Here is a 19,418-nt window from a genome sequence, read left to right as displayed (position 1 = left end):
TGAGAAGGTTTCCTGGTGTTTGGAAACTTCTCTCTTTTTAAGACTCCCTTCCCGGGACGGAACTCCGTCCCTCCCTGTTTTGTCTCTTTTTTTGTCTTTTATATTTTTTCCTACCTCCTTTCGAAGAGTTGGGTTGCTTTTCTGGGTGCCTGATGTCCTCTGCCGGCATTCAGAAGTTGTTTTGTGGAATTTACTCGACGTTTAGATGCTCTTTTGATGAATTTGTGGGGGAGAAAGTGTTCTCCCCGTCCTACTCCTCTGCCATCTTGGCTCCTCCCCTGCTATTTCTTTAAATACATGACCAGACAGCAAGTTTCTACCTGACTGGGCTGCCTCCAATGGGACCCGATAAATCAGAATCCCATCTAAGAAAATTTATAGATTGGGTTCAAGCATAGTTCAGTCCAAGAAAAGAAGTCCAAGAAAAGAAATCCAATAAAACTTTATTTAGACAGAGACCCAGTAATCTGAGTCTCGCATTGCTCAGACACAGGCCAAACTAAAGTTTACTTTAATGCTTTCTCTGATTTCCATCTCTCTCTGACACACACATACTATAGACAGATGATAGACAGACAGAGATATGCCAAGTAGAAGTGGGCAAAGAATGCTAAATCTGGTCCTACCCAGGCTGTAAGCTACTTAAGACCAGGAACTGCTGCTGGTTTCCCTCTGCGTCTAGTCCATGGAAGGTGCTCCAAATCTGTTAGATTCATTTACCTGAAATTCTTTAAGTGTGAAGTGAGCAGGCTGCTCCAGCTGTCGTGTCACCCGTCACTAGGGTTGACCCAGATGTTCTGACTGTGAAGGTGCTTCCTTTCTCCCTCTATGTGGAGCCGAGGAAAAGATAAACTAGAGAGCAAGAATTCTAAGTGTGTATACTGCACGATGTTGACACGGTTGACACAAGTGTTTTGGTCCAGCTGGCAGGTATCTCCCTGGAGTAGACGGGGGTGGACCAGAATGTGATGGGAATGTCACCAACCATTAGGATCATCCACTTCACTTTGCAAACCACATAACTTCCTGGCTTCAAACGTACTTACCTAGTAGGGAGAAAATAGAGATAACGTGAGTACCTTCATTCATTTAGCAGTTACTATTATAATAGGAAATTAATCAACTGACATTCAAATTTATATCACAATCTTTTGAACCTTTGCTACTGTGGATCTATCCCCCTGAACCTAATGAATTATGATGAATTAAGTTCTGGACCTGGCCAAGATGGGGTCTAGAGCTTGCCTTTGTGCTAACCAGAGCAGGGGTACAATACCATCGAATTTCCTGCCTCTGCAGCCATTCAGCTCTCTTAAACCTTTCTAACACTGAAATACTAGCTAGAATAGCACTTTGTCTATCTCACTGGATTGCTAAATTGCACTGAGGTAAAATCCCTCAAAAACCAAAAAGATGTTTGCCAAAAAAAAAAAAAAAAAAAAATCCCTTTCTGTAACAACACTGAACAGAGATGAACCTGAAACAATGTAGAGATTCGAGGCCATTTCATAATGTTGTGCAGGTTGTGCACCATACAAAATCACCATCAAAGAGGCACTTTTCATTCATAGTCATTATTATATATTTTTGTATTTACTGGCCAATAGCAGTAAATGCCCAAGGAAGCGCTGACTTTTTCTAATGTGATAAAGACTAGCGGAAGCTCTGGAGAAACTTAGATCTAGTAACAGGACAAGGGAGCCAGTACCCTCTATTTCTATTTATACATTCATAGGAAAATATAGAAATAGAAATAGCAATTTTATTTTTATTTATATATTATATTTGTGTGTATATATTATGCATATATATACATATTATCCATGGAGAAGGGATAGGCTACCCACTTCAGTATTCTCCTGCCCGGAGAATCTTAAACATGGACAGAGGAGCCTGGTGGGCTACAGTCCATGGGATTACAAAGAGTTGGACACAACTGAGCTACTAAGTGCACACACACACACATATATATGTAATATCCCCAAGAAGTCCCTCCATGCACCCTACCCAATCATAATCCCTCCCTTCCCCCAAAGGAACAGTTATCCTGTTACAATTTTAACTTCTTTGCATTTAAAAAATCATTGTATCACCCAAACATGCATCTCTAGATAGTGCTGTTTAGATGTGCCCTTAAAAACTTCAGTAATGTTTCTTTTCATCTAGCATTTTCATATCTCCATCTCCATCATTTTCATATCTTATAAAGATATTATCTGCTGAAGACTTCAGAACATTTGACATATAGTTCCGGTGTCTTGATGTTGCTGACTACGTGCATGTGCCTGTTCAGTCGCTTCAGTCATGTCCAGCTCTTAGTGACCCCATGGACTCTAGCCTGCCAGGCTCCTCTGTCCATGTAATTTGTCAAACAAGAATACTGGAATGGGTTGCCATGCCCTCTTTCAGGGGATCTTCCCGACAAAGGAATCAAATCTACATCTCCTGCACTGCAGGCAGATTCTTTACTCACTGAACCAACTGGGAAGCCCCTGCTGACTACATACTTCTGGAAAAGTTCACATGCCCATGACTTCTGTGTTCCCAGCAAATGGCAAGCTCAATCCAGTTAAGTATCAGATCACTTTTGGACCCCTTCATGAAGACTACAGGTGGTGTTTAGCAACATTAGTAAGAGTCACAAAATGTCTGGTTGTCTTTTTATAATCTTAGCAGCCATTGATGTTTAATTCTTGTATCCATCCATTGAGGGTTACAAAATGGTGATAATCTAATTCTATTGCTTCTTTTTCATTCTGTAGCTAGAATGACTCTGTAAGAAACTCTGTCCCTCATTTAATATCTGGATACCCAGAGATATAGTTCATATAAAAATCAGTGTAAATGCTTGATGCTTTTCTTTTGTTTCCTTGTTTACAAGATAATGAATTAGTTCTCTATAATTCTCTGAAGATAATTCTTTTTAATATCATTATCAAATCATGGATTAAACATACATGATGGGCTTCCATTTTTCTCAATATTGAAGGTCAAATTGTTCCGTCTTTGGCCAGTGGGAGGCTCTGTGTCTTTTTGACATGATCCGAGAAGTCTTTTATAGTTTCCTTGTTATATAAGATGTTCCAGTTTCATTTCACAAACTTTCTACCTCAGACTTATTTCTCTAAGAAGCCCTAATTTATTTTATAGAAAAATGGTATTTCAGAACCAGAGTCTGAGTGCTAAAGATGTTCTTTGCTAAATTAGACATATTTTCTAGGACTTTTCAGTGGAATAAACTAGGAAATACTATCAATTCAAAGAAAAAAATCTCATAAATGCATATTGACACCTATTCAAATTCAACACTACAGAGCTTTTACCTAACCATTTCTCTAAACATTGGAATCTTCTCTCGTCCATTCTGAGAATTCTGGTTCTTAAAAGCAAAAAGCACAATAGACTTAGAACATCTCAAAATGATCTGTTTTATCCCATGTTACACAGCAACAATATCAGAATGACAGCAGTAATATTACCATGAATATGATTATCAAAAATATGTTTAAATTTTTGTATATGCTTTATTTCCCCAGTAAAAAATGGATCTGTTACATTTACACTGTCAGAAAATATTATCATTATACACTATACACTTTCCCCCTTAGTCCTAATTCTACAAGCATCTGTTTATTTAATGTTTAGGTTTACATTGGTGTCTTTTTCATCACCTCAGTCATCTACAATATATTCTCTGGTAGATTTTTTAGGAAAAGCTCATGCAAACAATACTCTGTGAATACTCACATGTTGATCACTATTGTGCCCTTTATACTTAAAAATTAGCTTTGTTGGGTGTAAAATCCTTGGCACATTTTTTTTCCCTTATTTTAAATACAAAGGTTGAACAACACAAAGTTGGGGACTTGACCCTCCACACAGTAGAAAATTCAGGTATAACTTATATTTGGCGCTCCGTATCCACAGTTCCTTCATATCCACGGTTTCACACCTGCAGATTCAAAGAACCACGGATGGTGCAGTACCGTAGTATTCAGTATTGAAAGCAATACGCACGTAAGTGGACCCGCAGAGCTCAAATCCGCCTTGTTCAAGGGTCAACTCTACGTTGATTCATTTCTCCCCTCAATAAAACGCTGTCGTTGAGCAGCGATTAATGATAAACTTGTCTCCTTTGTAAGTCATCTGCACTTTTTCTTCTAGAAGCTCCAAGGATTTTTTCCTTTTCTTGGTGTTAGTCATACTGTTGCCATTCTCAGGTATGCAGTGTGCTATTTCTGTATTTAGCTTCACTTTCTTTTAACTTGCAAGGAAGTTTTCTTGAATTAGCTTTTACACTTCAATTGCCTTGCTTTGATTTTCTTTGTGATCTCCTACCAACCATATATTCTATTTCCTTTGCCCACTTCAATATTTGGGACATTTTCTTGAACACTTTTTATCTCTTTCTCTCTTAAATTTTTTATTTTTTAAACTTTTCTGGCATTCAGTTTCCAGTTCCACAAATAAGGACTTTAGAAGTCACCACTCTAGCCAGACCACCTGACCTGCCTCTTGAGAAATCTGTATGCAGGTCAGGAAGCAACAGTTAGAACTGGACATGGAACAACAGACTGGTTCCAAATAGGAACAGGAGTACGTCAAGGCTGTATATTGTCACCCTGTTTATTTAACTTATATGCAGAGTACATCATGAGAAATGCTGGGCTGGAAGAAACGTAAGCTGGAATCAAGATTGCCAGAAGTATCAATAACCTCAGATATGCAGATGATACCACCCTTATGGCAGAAAGTGAAAAGGAACTAAAAAGCCTCTTGATGAAAGTGAAAGAGGAGAGTGAAAAAGTTGACTTAAAACTCAACATTCAGAAAACGAAGATCATGGCATCTGGTCCCATGACTTCATGGGAAATAGTTGGGGAAACAGTGGAAACAGTGTCAGACTTTATTTTTGGGGGCTTCAAAATCACTGCAGATGGTGACTGCAACCATGAAATTAAAAGATGCTTACTCCTTGGAAGGAAAGTTATGACCAACCTAGATAGCATATTCAAAAGCAGAGACATTACTTTGCCAACAAAGGTCCATCTAGTCAAGGCTATGGTTCTTCCAGTGATCATGTATGGATGTGAGAGTTGGACTGTGAAGAAGGCTGAGCGCTGAAGACTTGATGCTTTTGAACTGTGGTGTTGGAGAAGACTCTTGAGAGTCCCTTGGACTGCAAGGAGATCCAACCAGTCCATTCTGAAGGAGATCAGCCCTGGGATTTCTTTGGAAGGAATGATGCTAAAGCTGAAACTCCAGTACTTTGGCCACCTCATGCAAAGAGTTGACTCATTAGAAAAGACCCTGATGCTGGGAGGGATTGGGGGCAGGAGGAGAAGGGGATGACAGAGGATGAGATAGCTGGATGGCATCACTGACTCGATGGATGTGAGTCTGAGTGAACTCCGGGAGTTGGTGATGGACAGGGAGGCCTGGTGTGCTGCGATTCATGGCGTCGCAAAGAGTCGGACATGACTGAGTGACTGAACTGAACTGAACTGAACTCTAGCCTAACAGCATGTAAAATTCTATACAGAGTGAGAAACAAACAACTCTTAGATTTGTAAGAGAGGGGCAAGGACACAGGGAAACTGGTGTCCCTAAGACCGGAGAGACAGATAAGTGAATGAAGGGAGTCACAGCTTACAGAGCGGAAATTCACATATGGAAGACTCACAGCTGGGAATCAAGGTTACGGTAAGAAAATCTGAATCGTAATTGACAAAGTGATAGAGGCTCAGTGTGGACAAGCTTGAGATTTAAAGTCTCCAGGGGACTCAGTTATCGGGGTCCCCACAATACCATGAGATTTACCTCCAGAAACTCAACCAGGTTTCCACAGTACATACCAGAGAAAAAGTCCCTTGTGTTTTCATGTTCCCAGCAAGGGAGCAAGAAAGGAACCATTTTGTAATATGTCAGGGCATTCTGTTCTTCTTAACAAGACATTTCCTTGGGGGAAACTAGTTAACCCCAGCATAATCTGCTGGGATATTATCAGAGCCTAACTGAGCTGGGGAAGGAAAATAATCAAGTTCAGTCTCCTCTAGTCTTCCATGTGGGAGAATAGAAATACTAGCTCCAGTCTAACCACCCTGTCCTACCTAAGGAGGTTGAAAAAAACTAAGAAACTCCACGAAATTCACAATCCAGAGGCACAGTTTCACTAAAAGAATGAGCCTTAATCACAAGACTATAGAGTGCTTCCTTTCTTTCCATACCTCACAACGACATTACTAAAGGCCTATTTACAGCAGGCATCATGCCTGGCTAATAAGAAAAATTACAAGGCATGCCAAAAGGCAAAAAAAAAAAAAAAAAAAAAACCACCATCTGAAGTCACAGAGCAAGCAACAGAACAGAAATGTTGGCATTATCATATTGCAAATTTAAAACAAGCATGATTAATATAGTAAGGATTCTAATGGGTAAGACAACATGCAAGAACAGATAGGCAGTGTAAGCAAGCACATGTAAATCCTAAGAAAGAAGCAAAAAGAAATGCTACAGATAAAAACAAAAACGCTAAAAGAAATGAAGAATATCTTTGATGGGCTTCTTAGTAGACTAGACACAGCTGAAAAATGAATCTCTGAGCTAAAGGATATAGCAAGAGAATCCTTGAAAACAGAAAAGCAAAAGGAACAAAGACTGGGGGAAAAAAATAGAATATCCAAGGACTTTGGAGTAATTACAAAAGGTATCAGATCAGATCAGATCAGATCAGTCACTCAGTCATGTCCGACTCTGCAACCCCATGAATCGCAACACGCCAGGCCTCCCTGTCCATCACCAACTTCCGGAGTTCACTCAGACTCACATCCATCGAGTCAGTGATGCCATCCAGCCATCTCATCCTCTGTCGTCCCCTTCTCCTCCTGCCCCCAATCCCTCCCAGCATCACAGTCTTTTCCAATGAGTCAACTCTTCGCATCAGGTGGCCAAAGTACTGGAGTTTCAGCTTTAGCATCATTCCTTCTAAAGAAATCCCAGGGCTGATCTCCTTCAGAATGGACTGGTTGGATCTCCTTGCAGTCCAAGGGACTCTCAAGAGTCTTCTCCAACACCACAGTTCAAAAGCATCAAGTCTTCAGCGCTCAGCCTTCTTCACAGTCCAACTCTCACATCCATACATAACCACTGGAAAAACCATAGCCTTGACTAGACGGACCTTTGTTGGCAAAGTAATGTCTCTGCTTTTGAATATGCTATCTAGGTTGGTCATAACTTTCCTTCCAAGGAGTAAGTGTCTTTTAATTTCATGGTTGCAGTCACCATCTGTAGTGATTTTGGAGCCCAGAAAAATAAAGTCTGACACTGTTTCCACTGTTTCCCCATCTATTTGCCATGAAGTGGTGGGACCGGATGTCATGATCTTCATTTTCTGAATGTTGAGCTTTAAGCCAACTTTTTCACTCTCCACTTTCACTTTCATCAAGAGGCTTTTGAGTTCCTCTTCACTTTCTGCCATAAGGGTGGTGTCATCTGCATATCTGAGGTTATTGATATTTCTCCCAGCAAACACACATGTAATGTTAATACCAGAAGGAGAAGAAGGAAATGAACAGAAGAAATATTTGAAATACTAATATCAGAATTTCTCCCAAATTAATGTCAGACATGAAACCACAGACCCAGGAAGTTACCTCTAGAGGAACAAAGATACAACTCACATCTGACTTCTCCTTAGAAACCATGCAAACAAGAAGAGAGTAGAGTGAAATATTTAACATGTTGAGAGGAAAAAAAATCAGACTAGAAATTTGCATCCTGAGACACTAACATTCAAAAGTGAAAGATTAAAAAAGACCCTCAAACAAAAATTGAGGGAATAAATAATATTCAAAAATCAATTAACAGGGACTTCCCTGGTGTCCAGTGGTTAAGAATCCACCTGTCAATTCAGGGGACACAGGATCAATCCCTGATCCAGGAAGATCCCACATGTTGAGGAGCAACTAAGCCCATGTGCCACAACTACTGAGCCCACACTCCAGAGCCTGGGAGCCACAAATACTGAAGCCCAAATGCCTAGAGCCCACACTCCGCAGGAAGAGAAGTCACCGCAGTAAGAAGCCCTGCACTGCATCCAGAGTAGCCCCCACTCTCGGCAGCTAGAGAAAGTCCATGCACAGCAACAAAGACCCAGCACAGCCAAAAATAAAAATAAATAAAGAGTTTTAAAAGAAATCAATAAATGGATCTATCATATCAACAGGCTGAAAAAGAAAAATCACATGATCGCATCAGTAGATAAAGAAAAAACATTTGAGGGGCTTCCCTGATGGCTCAGTGGTAAAGAATCTGCCTGCCAATGCAGGACACACGGGTTCGATCCCTGATCTGGGAGGATGCCACGTGCCATGGAGCAACTAAGCCCTGACAAGAGAAGCCACCAAAATAAGAGGCCCACGCATTGCAACTAGAGAGGAGCCCTGCTCGCCGCAACTAGGGAAAGCCAGCGTACAGCAGCGAAGACCCAGTGTAGTCAAAAATAAATAAATGAATCGTTTCAAAAATCTTAAAGATAAATGAATAAAAGTGTATCTTTAAAAAAAAAAATAAGAGCCATTTGACAAAATCTACCCCACATTCATACAGACTCTCAGAGAAGCAAGAATAGAAAGAAGCTGCCTCAGCTTGAAAAAGCACATTTACAAAAAAGTCTATAGCAAGGGGTAAACTAGGAGATTGGGATTAATATATACACTCTACAGTATATGAAATAGATAGCCAACACAGACCGACTGTATAGCCAGGGAACTATACTTAGTATTTTTTCATAATCTATAAGGGAAAAGGATATGAACAAGAATATATATATATTATATATCATATATATGTAACTGAATCACTGTGGTATATACCTGAAACTAACACAACATCATAAATCAATTATACTTCCATTTTTTAAAAGTACAAAAAAAAAGAGATGAAAGCAAATAAAGTATTCGTTATTAAAAAAATATCTACAGCTAACACACTTAACAGTGAGAAACTCAAAGCTTTCACAATAAGATCAGGGAAAAGACAAGAATGTCGCTTCTCACTGTTCCTTTTCAAAGTCCTTCTGTAAGTTCTAAACTTATGCAATAATATAAGAAAAGGAAAGAATAGGTATGTAGATTGGAAAAGGAGAAATAAAACTGTATTTGTTCACAGATGACATGATTGTCTATGCAGAAAATCTGAAAGAATTGACCCCCTCAAAAAAAAATTTCCTGGAACTAATAAGCAATTATAGCAAGGTGGCAGGATACAATTTCCTATATACCAGCAGTGAAAATCTGAAATTTTAAATTAAAAAGCACAATACCATTTACATTAGCACCCTCCAAAAATGAGATACTTTAGTATACATTGAACAAAAATAAAAAGACAAGATCTTTGTAGAAGGAAAACTATGACATTCTTTTGAACAAAATCAAAGAACTAAATAAATGGATAGTTTATGATAGTTCATGGATAGGAAGACTAAATATTGTCAAGATGTCAGTTCTTTCCACTTTGATCTATAGGTTCAGTGCAATTCCAATCAGAATCTCACTCAGTAAGTTATTTTGTGGATATCAACAAACTGATTCTCAAGTTTACATGGAAAGGCAAAAGACTCAAAATAGCCAAATATTGAAGGACAAAGTTAGATACTGACACTACCCAATTCAAAGATTCACTATAAAGCTATAGTAATCAATTCAAAGATTCACTATAAAGCTATAGTAATCAAGAAAGTGTTGCAGAGGGCGGGGGAGGGGGGTGGAATGAAAGTGTGGTATTGGTTAAAGAATGGACAAATAGATTATTGAACAAAGTAGAGACCCCAGAAGTAGAACCACAGACAAAGCAATACAAAGAAATATTTTCAACAAATGGTGCTGGAACAACTGAACATGCAAAAAAACAAATCTAAACATAGACCTTACATCCTTCACAAAAATTAACTCAAAATGGAATGACAGGCCTAAAGATAAAACAAAAAACCACAAAATTCTTGACTATAACACAGAATAAAAACCTAGATGAATTTAGGTACGGCAGTGACTTTTTGATACCAGACCAAAAGCATGGTCTATGAAAGAAAGAATTATAAGCCTAAGACTTTGTTAAAATTTCAAATTTCTGCTCTGCAAAAGACAATGTCAAGAGAATAAGAAGACAAGTCACAGATTAGGAGAAAATATTTGCAAAGGACATATCTGATAAAGGACTGTTCTTCAAAATATTCAAAGAACTCTTAAACTCAACAATAAGAAAATGAGAAACCCAAGTTTAAAAATGGGCCAAAAACCTTAACAGGCACCTCACTAGAGAAAATATACAGATGGCAAATAAGCATGTGGAAAGATGCCCCACATCATGTGTCATTGGGGACATGCAAATTAAAACAATAAGATACTGCCACACACGTATTAGAATGGCCAAAATCTGCAACACTGACAATATCAAATGATGTCGAGGATATAAAGCAACAGAAACTTTCATTCATTGCTGGTGGCAGCACAAAATGGTACAGCCACTTTGGGAGACCATCTGACAGTTTTTTAACCAAATGAAACATACTTTTACCATACAATCCAGCAATCATTCTCATTAGTATTTATTTAGATAAGTTGAAACTTATGTCCACACAAAAATCTACATATGGATATTGATAGCAACTTTATTCATGATGGCCCAACCATCTTAGAAGCAATCAAGATGTCCTTCATCAGATGAATGTATAAATAAATTATAGTACATTCAGATAATGGAAAATTATTTAGCATTAAAAAGAAGTGTAAAGTGTTAGTCACTCAGTCATGTCCGACTCTGCAACCCCATGGACTGTATGGACTGTAGCCCGCCAGGCTCCTCTGTCCATGGCATTCTCCAGGCAAGAATACTGGAGTGGGTTATCATTTCCTTCTCCAAGGATTAAAAATAAATTAGCTATCAAATCATGAAGACACGGAAGAAACTTAAAAGCATATTACTAAGTAAAAGAAGCCAATCTGAAGGTTGGCATCACGTATGATTCCATCTATGACATTCTAGAAAAAGCAAAACTATGGAGACAGTAAAATCTTCAGTGGTTATCAGATGTCAGGAGTCGGAGGAAGTAAGGAGGGATAAATAGGCAGTTGACAGAGTATTTGGGGGGCGGTGAAAATACTGTTTATGCCATAATGATGAATACACATCATTATACATTTGTCAAAACCCATAGAAAGTGCAGCACCAAGCGTGAACCATAATGTTAATTTGGACTTTGAGTGGTAAGTGAAAAGAAAGTGAAAGTGAAGTCGTTCAGTTGTGTCCGACTCTTTGCAACCCCGTGGACTGTAGCCTACCAGGTTGCACCGTCCATGGGATTCTCCAGGCAAGAACACTGGAGTGGGTTGCAATTTCCTTCTCCAGAGGATCTTCCCAACCCAGGAATCGAACCTAGGACTCCCGCATTGGAGGCAGATGCTTTAACCTCTGAGCTACCAAGCAAAGGACATGATGTGCCAAACCAGCCTCATCAGTTGTAACAAATGTATCAGCCAGTCTAGTGGGGGGTGTTCACAGTGGTGGAGGCTATGTATGTGAGGGCAAAGGGCATTAGGGAATTTGTTACTTCCCCTCAATTTTGCTATGAACCTGAAAGTGCACTAAAATGCTTTAATTTTTTTAATTAGTTTTTCATTTTCGTTTTATATTTCTCTTATTATCTATCATGTTTATGCACTCTTTTGGTCCTCTTACTTTAGTCTTCATTTCTAAAATAGTTTTGTTTTTTTTTTTTACCTCTAAGTCTTTCCTGAGTTGTCACCTCATTTCTGAGTTTTCTACTTAACGATTTCTGTCATTCTTTCATGTCATATAATTTTCTTAATGTCTTTCCATTTATTTTGAAATTGTAAATTTTCATCTGTTTTGTGAGAATGTCTTTCCGGAATGCTCTCATTGTCTCTAAGGACTTTATACTAGCCTGAATTCTCTTTTTTCTTATAATAACTTTGTATGGGACTTGATTATTTTCTGTTGTGTATTTTTATGTGAAATTAGTTTTCCTAAACTATGAGAATGAAGCAGGTTAAACTTTCAAAGGCTCTAACTTCACAGAGCTCCTTCTGTTGTTTTTGTTAAGGTTTTTTTATTTTCTTTTTAAAGTATGTCATCTTGCTTTCTGCAATTTCCTCGCTACTCTTCCTTTCCTTTAAACTGGACCTTTCTTTTGTCCCTACACTGCTCAGTTTTGATTCCATTCCCAGCAATTTCTCCTCATTGTAGGGTCCTGGACTAGAAGGCGGCTCCGGCAGGTCAATTTTGAAAGTTCCAGGAACCTACCCCTTTAATCTCTTGTCTTGCAAGCTCTCTGCACTTACCGGGTGTTTAAGCAGGCGAAACACCTTCTCCTTCAGCTGCTGTTCTCAACTTGGTCCAGTGAGTACCAGCTGGCTAGCTAGGAACCTCCTGTTCTCTGGTCCCGTCAGAAGCTTAGACTTTTGCTTCCTTTTGTTTCCCACACGAGTTTGCTTATCACACGAGTCTTGTGGTTCTTGGTATTTTGTCCCCAGCTGCTTGCATTCTGGGGTACCAGGTACCTTGTTACCTCGTTTTATTGTAAAGGTCACCCGTGAATTTTTGACCTCGCTAATCTAATTGCAGCGTTACGTTTTTACATGGGATTATGAGAGCTGTATGCCACTGCCATCACCACCACCAACTTGCCAGGATTATCACCATCTTTTAATTCCAGCTGATTTTTGCTTTGTACTTCCTCTTGATTCCTTCCTTCAGCCTGTCACAGGAAGAACTTGGCTTCAGCTTGTATTAGAATGTGTGTGTGTGTGTGTAGCTGAGTTGTATGAAGACAGGGTCATGAATGAGTTGAGGCTGCTGCTAATTGGGGGCACAATTGCAAAAAGTTAAAGACTTTATTAGTTTTTTTAGTTTTTGATGCCGATCCTAGACCTGTCCCTGCCCTTAGGTGTTTATAACCTAAGAATGCAACACACACTTGCTTAGTGAAGCAGAAGTATAGCTACCTGGTTTTCAATCACAGCTCTTATTAGCTTGCCACGCCAAATGGGGGAAGGCAACTCTTAGGGACTTCAGTTCCTGCCTTTGTAAAACACAGCACATCTCACCACCCTGTTCAGGTGTGTAGGTTGTGGGGGAAGAAATGAAATAACAGAAGCATATATGATCTGGTCATCCACGGCCTGCATCCTGGGGGGTGGGGGGCAGCGACTGTGCTGTTCTTCATCCTTGTCTCTGCCCTTCAGGGCCTCACAGAGTGCTTGACACATTCTGAGTACTCAGTGCTTGCATCTTGAAAAACAGTACTAACAGCCCTATTATGGGATTATTAATTTAAAGAGTTCCTTGGCCGCATCAGCGATAACTAAAGTTAATCAGCCCATGTTTGGGACTCGAGAGGGTAACCTCCAGAAGGACCCTTCACATGGAAGAAATGGCCTTCACTCCAAAAGCCAAGCGTCAGAAGACAGGGAAGAGCTGAGTTTTTAAAATGCATGCTTTATTATTCAGCCTTCAGCAGAAATGTCACCTTTCTAAAGCAAGCTGTTATCATGCACTCACCGTGCCAAACAGGCGCCTCTGAGGAGCAGGATTTTATCTCAACATTTTTAGTGATTTGTGTTTCCCTTTCAAGGAGCTCCATGCCTTAAGGCACCCGAAACACTAACAGCGCAAGAAGGTAAGGTTACGGGAGGAGCAGACTCCAACAACATGAAACAGGGATTTTTGCAAAACAGGTCTAGGATCGGCATCAAAGCTCTCCTCTGCAGCCACCCTGCCCAATAATTCATGCCCTCGCCGCGCAGCTCATTGTTTTCTGGTGGGCTCCTTGGTCGACACCATATTCTCAAAGAAACTCCGTTTTGTGACGGGGCCCCATTAGCAAGCTCAGCCACATGACAGGCCTCGGAGCAGCCAGCACAACTGCCCGTGACGCTTGCCAACAAGCCAGATGCTGCCACATATTGGCATCTGGGTCCTGGAATCGCAACCACGTACTCAGTCTGGCTAGGGATTCTGACCCCAGCTACGGAAGGAGACAAAGGAAGGAAAGAAAGAGATGGAGCGCGGGGAGGGCGGGCAGGCTGTGGAAGAGTCTCTTGGTAATTTCCCTACCATGGATTTAGAGCCTCCACAACAAAAGACTCCTTGGAAAGCTGCTACCAGCGCTGCCATGGGCGGGAGAGGTAGAGATGGGGAGCATTCTAAACCCAGCGAGCTGCTTTGGCACCTGGGGAGTGGGGGTGGCTGATTCGAAAGGAGACAGCTGCAGCAGGCAGCCACGTTCTCCGGGCTCCGGGCGCTGAGAGAGCCCACAGTGGAGACCAGCAACCGGATGGGGCTTCGATCTGCAGCTGGGGGACTGGGAGCAACACCAGGACAGCTATCGCTTTCCGCTTTCTGGGTGCCAAGACCGACCCGCGCCGGCAAGGCCAAAGAAATGGCCAGAGCGAGATTCAGACCGGCTGTCTTCAGGGGATCCTTTCGATCCAGAAAGGTGTGATCGGGGTGGAGGGGGTGCCGGTTTGAGCAGAGGAACGGGGTGCAGGCAAAAAGAAGCCCTTTGCCTTCAACTGACTTTTGATGCTACGGTGACACCAGCCCAAGTGAAGCTTCGGATCCTGCCGGAATCCTATGAGGTGGAGGCATGGCCCAGGAGGGCTGGGCTGCATGAGGAAAGGTTAGGGTCCGAAGCGAGAGGTGAGAAGAAAAAGGAGGCAGCGGTTCTTCTTTCTTAAAAATCCCCAATTGTACCTAGCACCCCTTTTTCCCCCATCACGTCCGTCAAGAGGTGTTCAGGGCCTTAGGCTTGAAATGCAAGTGGGAGGAGCAAGAGAATCAGAGTCAACGTGGTGGAAAGAGCCCAGCTTCTACTGTCAGAAGACTGGGGAGACAGCCCCAGATGGGGAACCTGTCTGTCAGGGCTTCCCTAGTTGCTCAGATGGTAAAGAATCTCCCTGCAATTTAGGTTCGATCCCTGGATCAGAAGATCCCCTGAAGTAGGAAATGGCAACCCACTCCAGTGTTCTTGCCTGGAGAAGCCTGTGGACAGAGGAGCCTGGTGGGCTACAGTCCGTGGGGTTGCAAAGAGTCGGGTGTGACTGAGTGACTAACGCTTTTCTATCTACCAGTGAAAAAAATTCTTCAAAGCATGTTCTATCAATGGTGGCTTAAGCAACAGTGTCGCTTTTGAAAAAGGCTAGCACATTACTACTGAGACTGAGTCCGGCCATAGCAAGAGTGTAGAGACACATGAAGCAACTGCCAACACTGAAATCCCACTGCCTGGAAACACGAAATTATCTAAACATCTGGCAGATGCATACACATGGTCAATATATATTTGGTCAAGATATACTTTATTATATATACTTTACTAACCTTGATACCTTATAAACAAAAGGAGCCTTCAAGTGAAAACCAGGAAAATAGTGGGTCACCCCCATCCCCTTCACGCCCCCTCCACCTACACACACACACACACACACACACAAACACACACACACAGAGCCTTCAGGGAACAGCTAATGTATTTCTCTTTACTCCTGTGAAGCTTGGTGCCCCTTTTCAAAAGGCAAAACCAAGTCTACAGAGAGAATGTGCTCAGCTGAGTCCCTCAGTTCTGGAGAACACTGAGCAGCAGCTCTGCAAGCCTCCCAAATTTGCCTGGAACTTTCTGGTGTCTTCCTCAATCTTGGTTTAGATTCTTTACACTGAGATTTTGAACAACACAGGGTCTAAATACTAAATTTCCACTGTGGCTCTGCTCAAGAATAAGCAAATAGTCCAACAACATACACCAAGTAATCAAAAGAATTGCAATGATAATGTTTATTCTGTTAAGCGGATGAGTTATGTGAATCCAGAGAACTGCGACAGAAGGGGATGAGTCTCTATGAGGGACCAGATCACAACCCACCATGTACGCCTCCTTCTGCCCCCGCCTCTGATGTCTTCTTCATCCAGTTGGCTCTTCCCCTTGACTTTTCCCTTCCCCCTTTTGTCTTCCTTATCTATCTTCTGCTGTCACCTGTTCCCACTGATGCAAAAACTCCTTGGGCCAGCCTCCTGGGAAATAAGCTAAGTGCTGGGAAATGTCTTCAAACTAAAAAACACACACCACACGGAAGGATGTTGGTGTTGATGCAAAGCATAGGTGATAAGCTGACAAGGAACTAAGCCAGTGGTTCTCAAACTTCACTGTGCATGAGAATCATCTTGAAGGGTTTGTTAAATAAAATCGATTGCTGAGACTTGTGATAGGGTTCGAGACTGCATTTCTAACAAGTTCCCAGGTGATGCTAACATTGATGGGCTGGGGACCTCTTCCCCCCCCCCCATTTCCCTAAAACTTTCTTATTTGGGAGTAATTTCAAATTTAAACTCTCAAAAAGAGTAAAAATCTCACTGTTCCCTTGACTCAGATTGGGATCCCTTTTTGAGGACCCCTAAGACTCTTGAGAGTCCCTTGGACTGCAAGGAGATCCAACCAGTCCATTCTGAAGGAGACCAGCCCTGGGATTTCTTTGGAAGGACTGATGCTAAAGCTGAAACTCCAGTACTTTGGCCACCTCATGCGAAGAGTTGACTCATTAGAAAAGACCCTGATGCTGGGAGGGATTGGGGGCAGGAGGAGAAGGGGACGACAGAGGATGAGATGGCTGGATGGCATCACTGACTCGATGGACGTGATTCTGAGTGAACTCCGGGAGATGGTGATGGACAGGGAGGCCTGGCGTGCTGTGATTCATGGGGTCGCAAAGAGTCGGACACGACTGAGCGACTGAACTGAACTGAACTGAAGCTAAGCTATGTCTGAGGAGCAAACAATCCCCTGGCAGGACACACCGCCTTCTAAGAACAGGAGTGGAGCGCTATCCACATAGAAAGCAGACCAACTCTTTAGAAGGTGAGACGAAGTGTCCCAAAATGATGAGTGAAACTGAGAGGAGGTCCCGGGGGTTTTAAGCTCAGAACAGTGAACAGCATTGACAACCAATAGGCGGAAGTATAGAAATTCCTGGTTTGTTTCTCTGGTGATTGCTTAGGGGTGATTTTCAGTTCAGTTCAGTTCAGTCGCTCAGTCGTGTCCAACTCTTTGCGACCCCATGAATCGCAGCACGCCAGGCCTCCCTGTCCATCACCAACTCCCGGAGTTCACTCAAACTCACATCCATCGAGTTGGTGATGTCATCCAGCCATCTCATCCTCTGTCGTCCCCTTCTCCTCCTACCCCCAATCCCTCCCAGCATCAGAGTCTTTTCCAATGAGTCAACTCTTTGCATGAGGTGGCCAAAGGACTGGAGTTTCAGCTTTAGCATCAGTCCTTCCAAAGAACACCCAGGACTGATCTCCTTCAGAATGGACTGGTTGGATCTCCTTGCAGTCCAAGGGACTCCAAAGAGTCTTCTCCAACACCACAGTTCAAAAGCATCAATTCTTCGGCGCTCAGCTTTCTTCACAGTCCAACTCTCACATCCATACATGACTACTGGAAAAACCACAGCCTTGACTAGACGGACCTTTGTTGGCAAAGTAATGTCTCCGCTTTTGAATATGCTATCTAGGTTGGTCATAACTTCCTTCCAAGGAGTAAGCGTCTTTTAATTTCATGACTGCAATCACCATCTGCAGTGATTTTTGAGGCCCCCAAAATAAAGTCAATCACTGTTTCCAGTGTTTCCCCATCTATTTCCCATGAAGTGATGGGACCAGATGCCATGATCTTAGTTTTCTGAATGTTGAAACTACAAATCCATATCTCCTAGGATAAACTGTCTTTGAAAAAAAAAGAAAAGCAATTATTTGCTAGGGAAACTCTGCACCTGAGAGACACAGATAAGTGGACAGTCATGTACCCCTCTATTCTACTGCCTGAACTCAGGACTTTATCTCTTGCCTGGATGTCTGCAGTTAACTCCTAACTGATCTCTTAACGTCTTATCACCCTCTCTCCAATTTATCCTCCATTCAAACCCTGAAGTTACCTTTTTAAGAGCAGGCTGCAATAATGTCATCTCTCTGAAGCCCCCTACCATTTAGAGAAGGAAGTCCAAATGTCTCTAGGTGGCATTTAACCTGGCCCCAACCTACCTTTCAAAAGCATACATCTACACACCAGCCCCAATAGAATAGGCACAGTTTCACCTTTACCTAGCTCCAGGCCTTTGTACACAACTGTTTTTTGCTCCCCTGGAGATTTTCCTTCTTCCCAAACAAAATCTTGAAAAAGAGAAGTCCTTATGTTTAAAAATACTATTCAAAGGTAAAGGTTCCATTCCAATATAGGCAGCCTTCCTGCCGTTGCTCTGATCTCGCCTTTGTAGGCTCACCATACTCTATTTGTACCTTCTAACACTAACACGTCCTGCCCTACTTATTATTTATGCTTTCTTCCCCGAGTTTCATAAGGTCCTTGAAGACAAGTACTGTGTCTTTTGTTCAATGACCAGAGAAGCCCACAGGAGGCATGGTGGGCAGATGAAGAAAAGATGAAGGGAGGAAGACGGAGAAGAATGAGAAAAGGCGAGCACAGGGAGGGGACGTGTTCAGTTTTAGTTTTCTTAGGCTTTTAGAATGTTTTGCTGAAGACAGATCCTTCAAATATCTAATACATTTTCCTTCCAGAACAACCAAGACTATAAAGTTGTACAGATTTTTGTTTTGCCAACACTTCACGTCTTTTTTTTTTTACTTTCTATGCCGCTGGATCATGGAAAAAGCAAGAGAGTTCCAGAAAAACATCTATTTCTGCTTTATTGACTATGCCAAAGCCTTTGACTGTGTGGATCACAATAAACTGTGGAAAATCCTGAAAGAGATGGGAATACCAGACCACCTGATCTGCCTCTTGAGAAATCTGTATGCAGGTCAGGAAGCAACAGTTAGAACTGGACATGGAACAACAGACTGGTTCCAAATAGGAAAAGAAGTATGTCAAGGCTGTATATTGTTACCCTGTTTATTTAACTTCTATGCAGAGTACATCATGAGAAACGCTGGGCTGGAAGAAGCACAAGCTGGAATCAAGATTGCCAGGAGAAATATCAATAACCTCAGATATGCAGATGACACCACCCTTATGGCAGAAAGTGAAGAGGAACTCAAAAGCCTCTTGATGAAAGTGAAAGTGGAGAGTGAAAAAGTTGGCTTAAAGCTCAACATTCAGAAAACAAAGATCATGGCATCCGGTCCCACCACTTCATGGCAAATAGATGGGGAAACAGTGGAAACAAGTGTCAGACTTTATTTTTTGGGGCTCCAAAATCACTGCAGATGGTGACTGTAGCCATGAAATTAAAATATGCTTACTCCTTGGAAGGAAAGTTATGACCAACCTAGATAGCATATTCAAAAGCAGACATTACTTTGCCAAAAAAGGTCTGGCTAGTCAAGGCTATGGT

The 19,418-nt window shown here is 41.7% G+C and overlaps 1 protein-coding gene across 1 annotated transcript in view; it reads right to left on the bottom strand.

Moving 5' to 3' along the window:
* Positions 1 to 423: 423 nt before the first annotated feature.
* The window catches only part of RPS6KC1 (ribosomal protein S6 kinase C1), a 228,572-nt gene continuing 209,577 nt past the window's right edge, over positions 424 to 19,418 (bottom strand). The window contains exon 15 of the mRNA XM_025285451.3: positions 424 to 1,046. Within this exon, the coding sequence (XP_025141236.3) occupies positions 978 to 1,046 (69 nt within the window). The 3' untranslated portion in view covers positions 424 to 977. The remainder of the gene's footprint in view (positions 1,047 to 19,418) is intronic.

This window comes from Bubalus bubalis, chromosome 5, assembly GCF_019923935.1.
Source record: "Bubalus bubalis isolate 160015118507 breed Murrah chromosome 5, NDDB_SH_1, whole genome shotgun sequence".
Lineage (NCBI taxonomy): Eukaryota > Metazoa > Chordata > Mammalia > Artiodactyla > Bovidae > Bubalus > Bubalus bubalis.
This window is presented reverse-complemented; position numbering and strand designations above follow the sequence as displayed.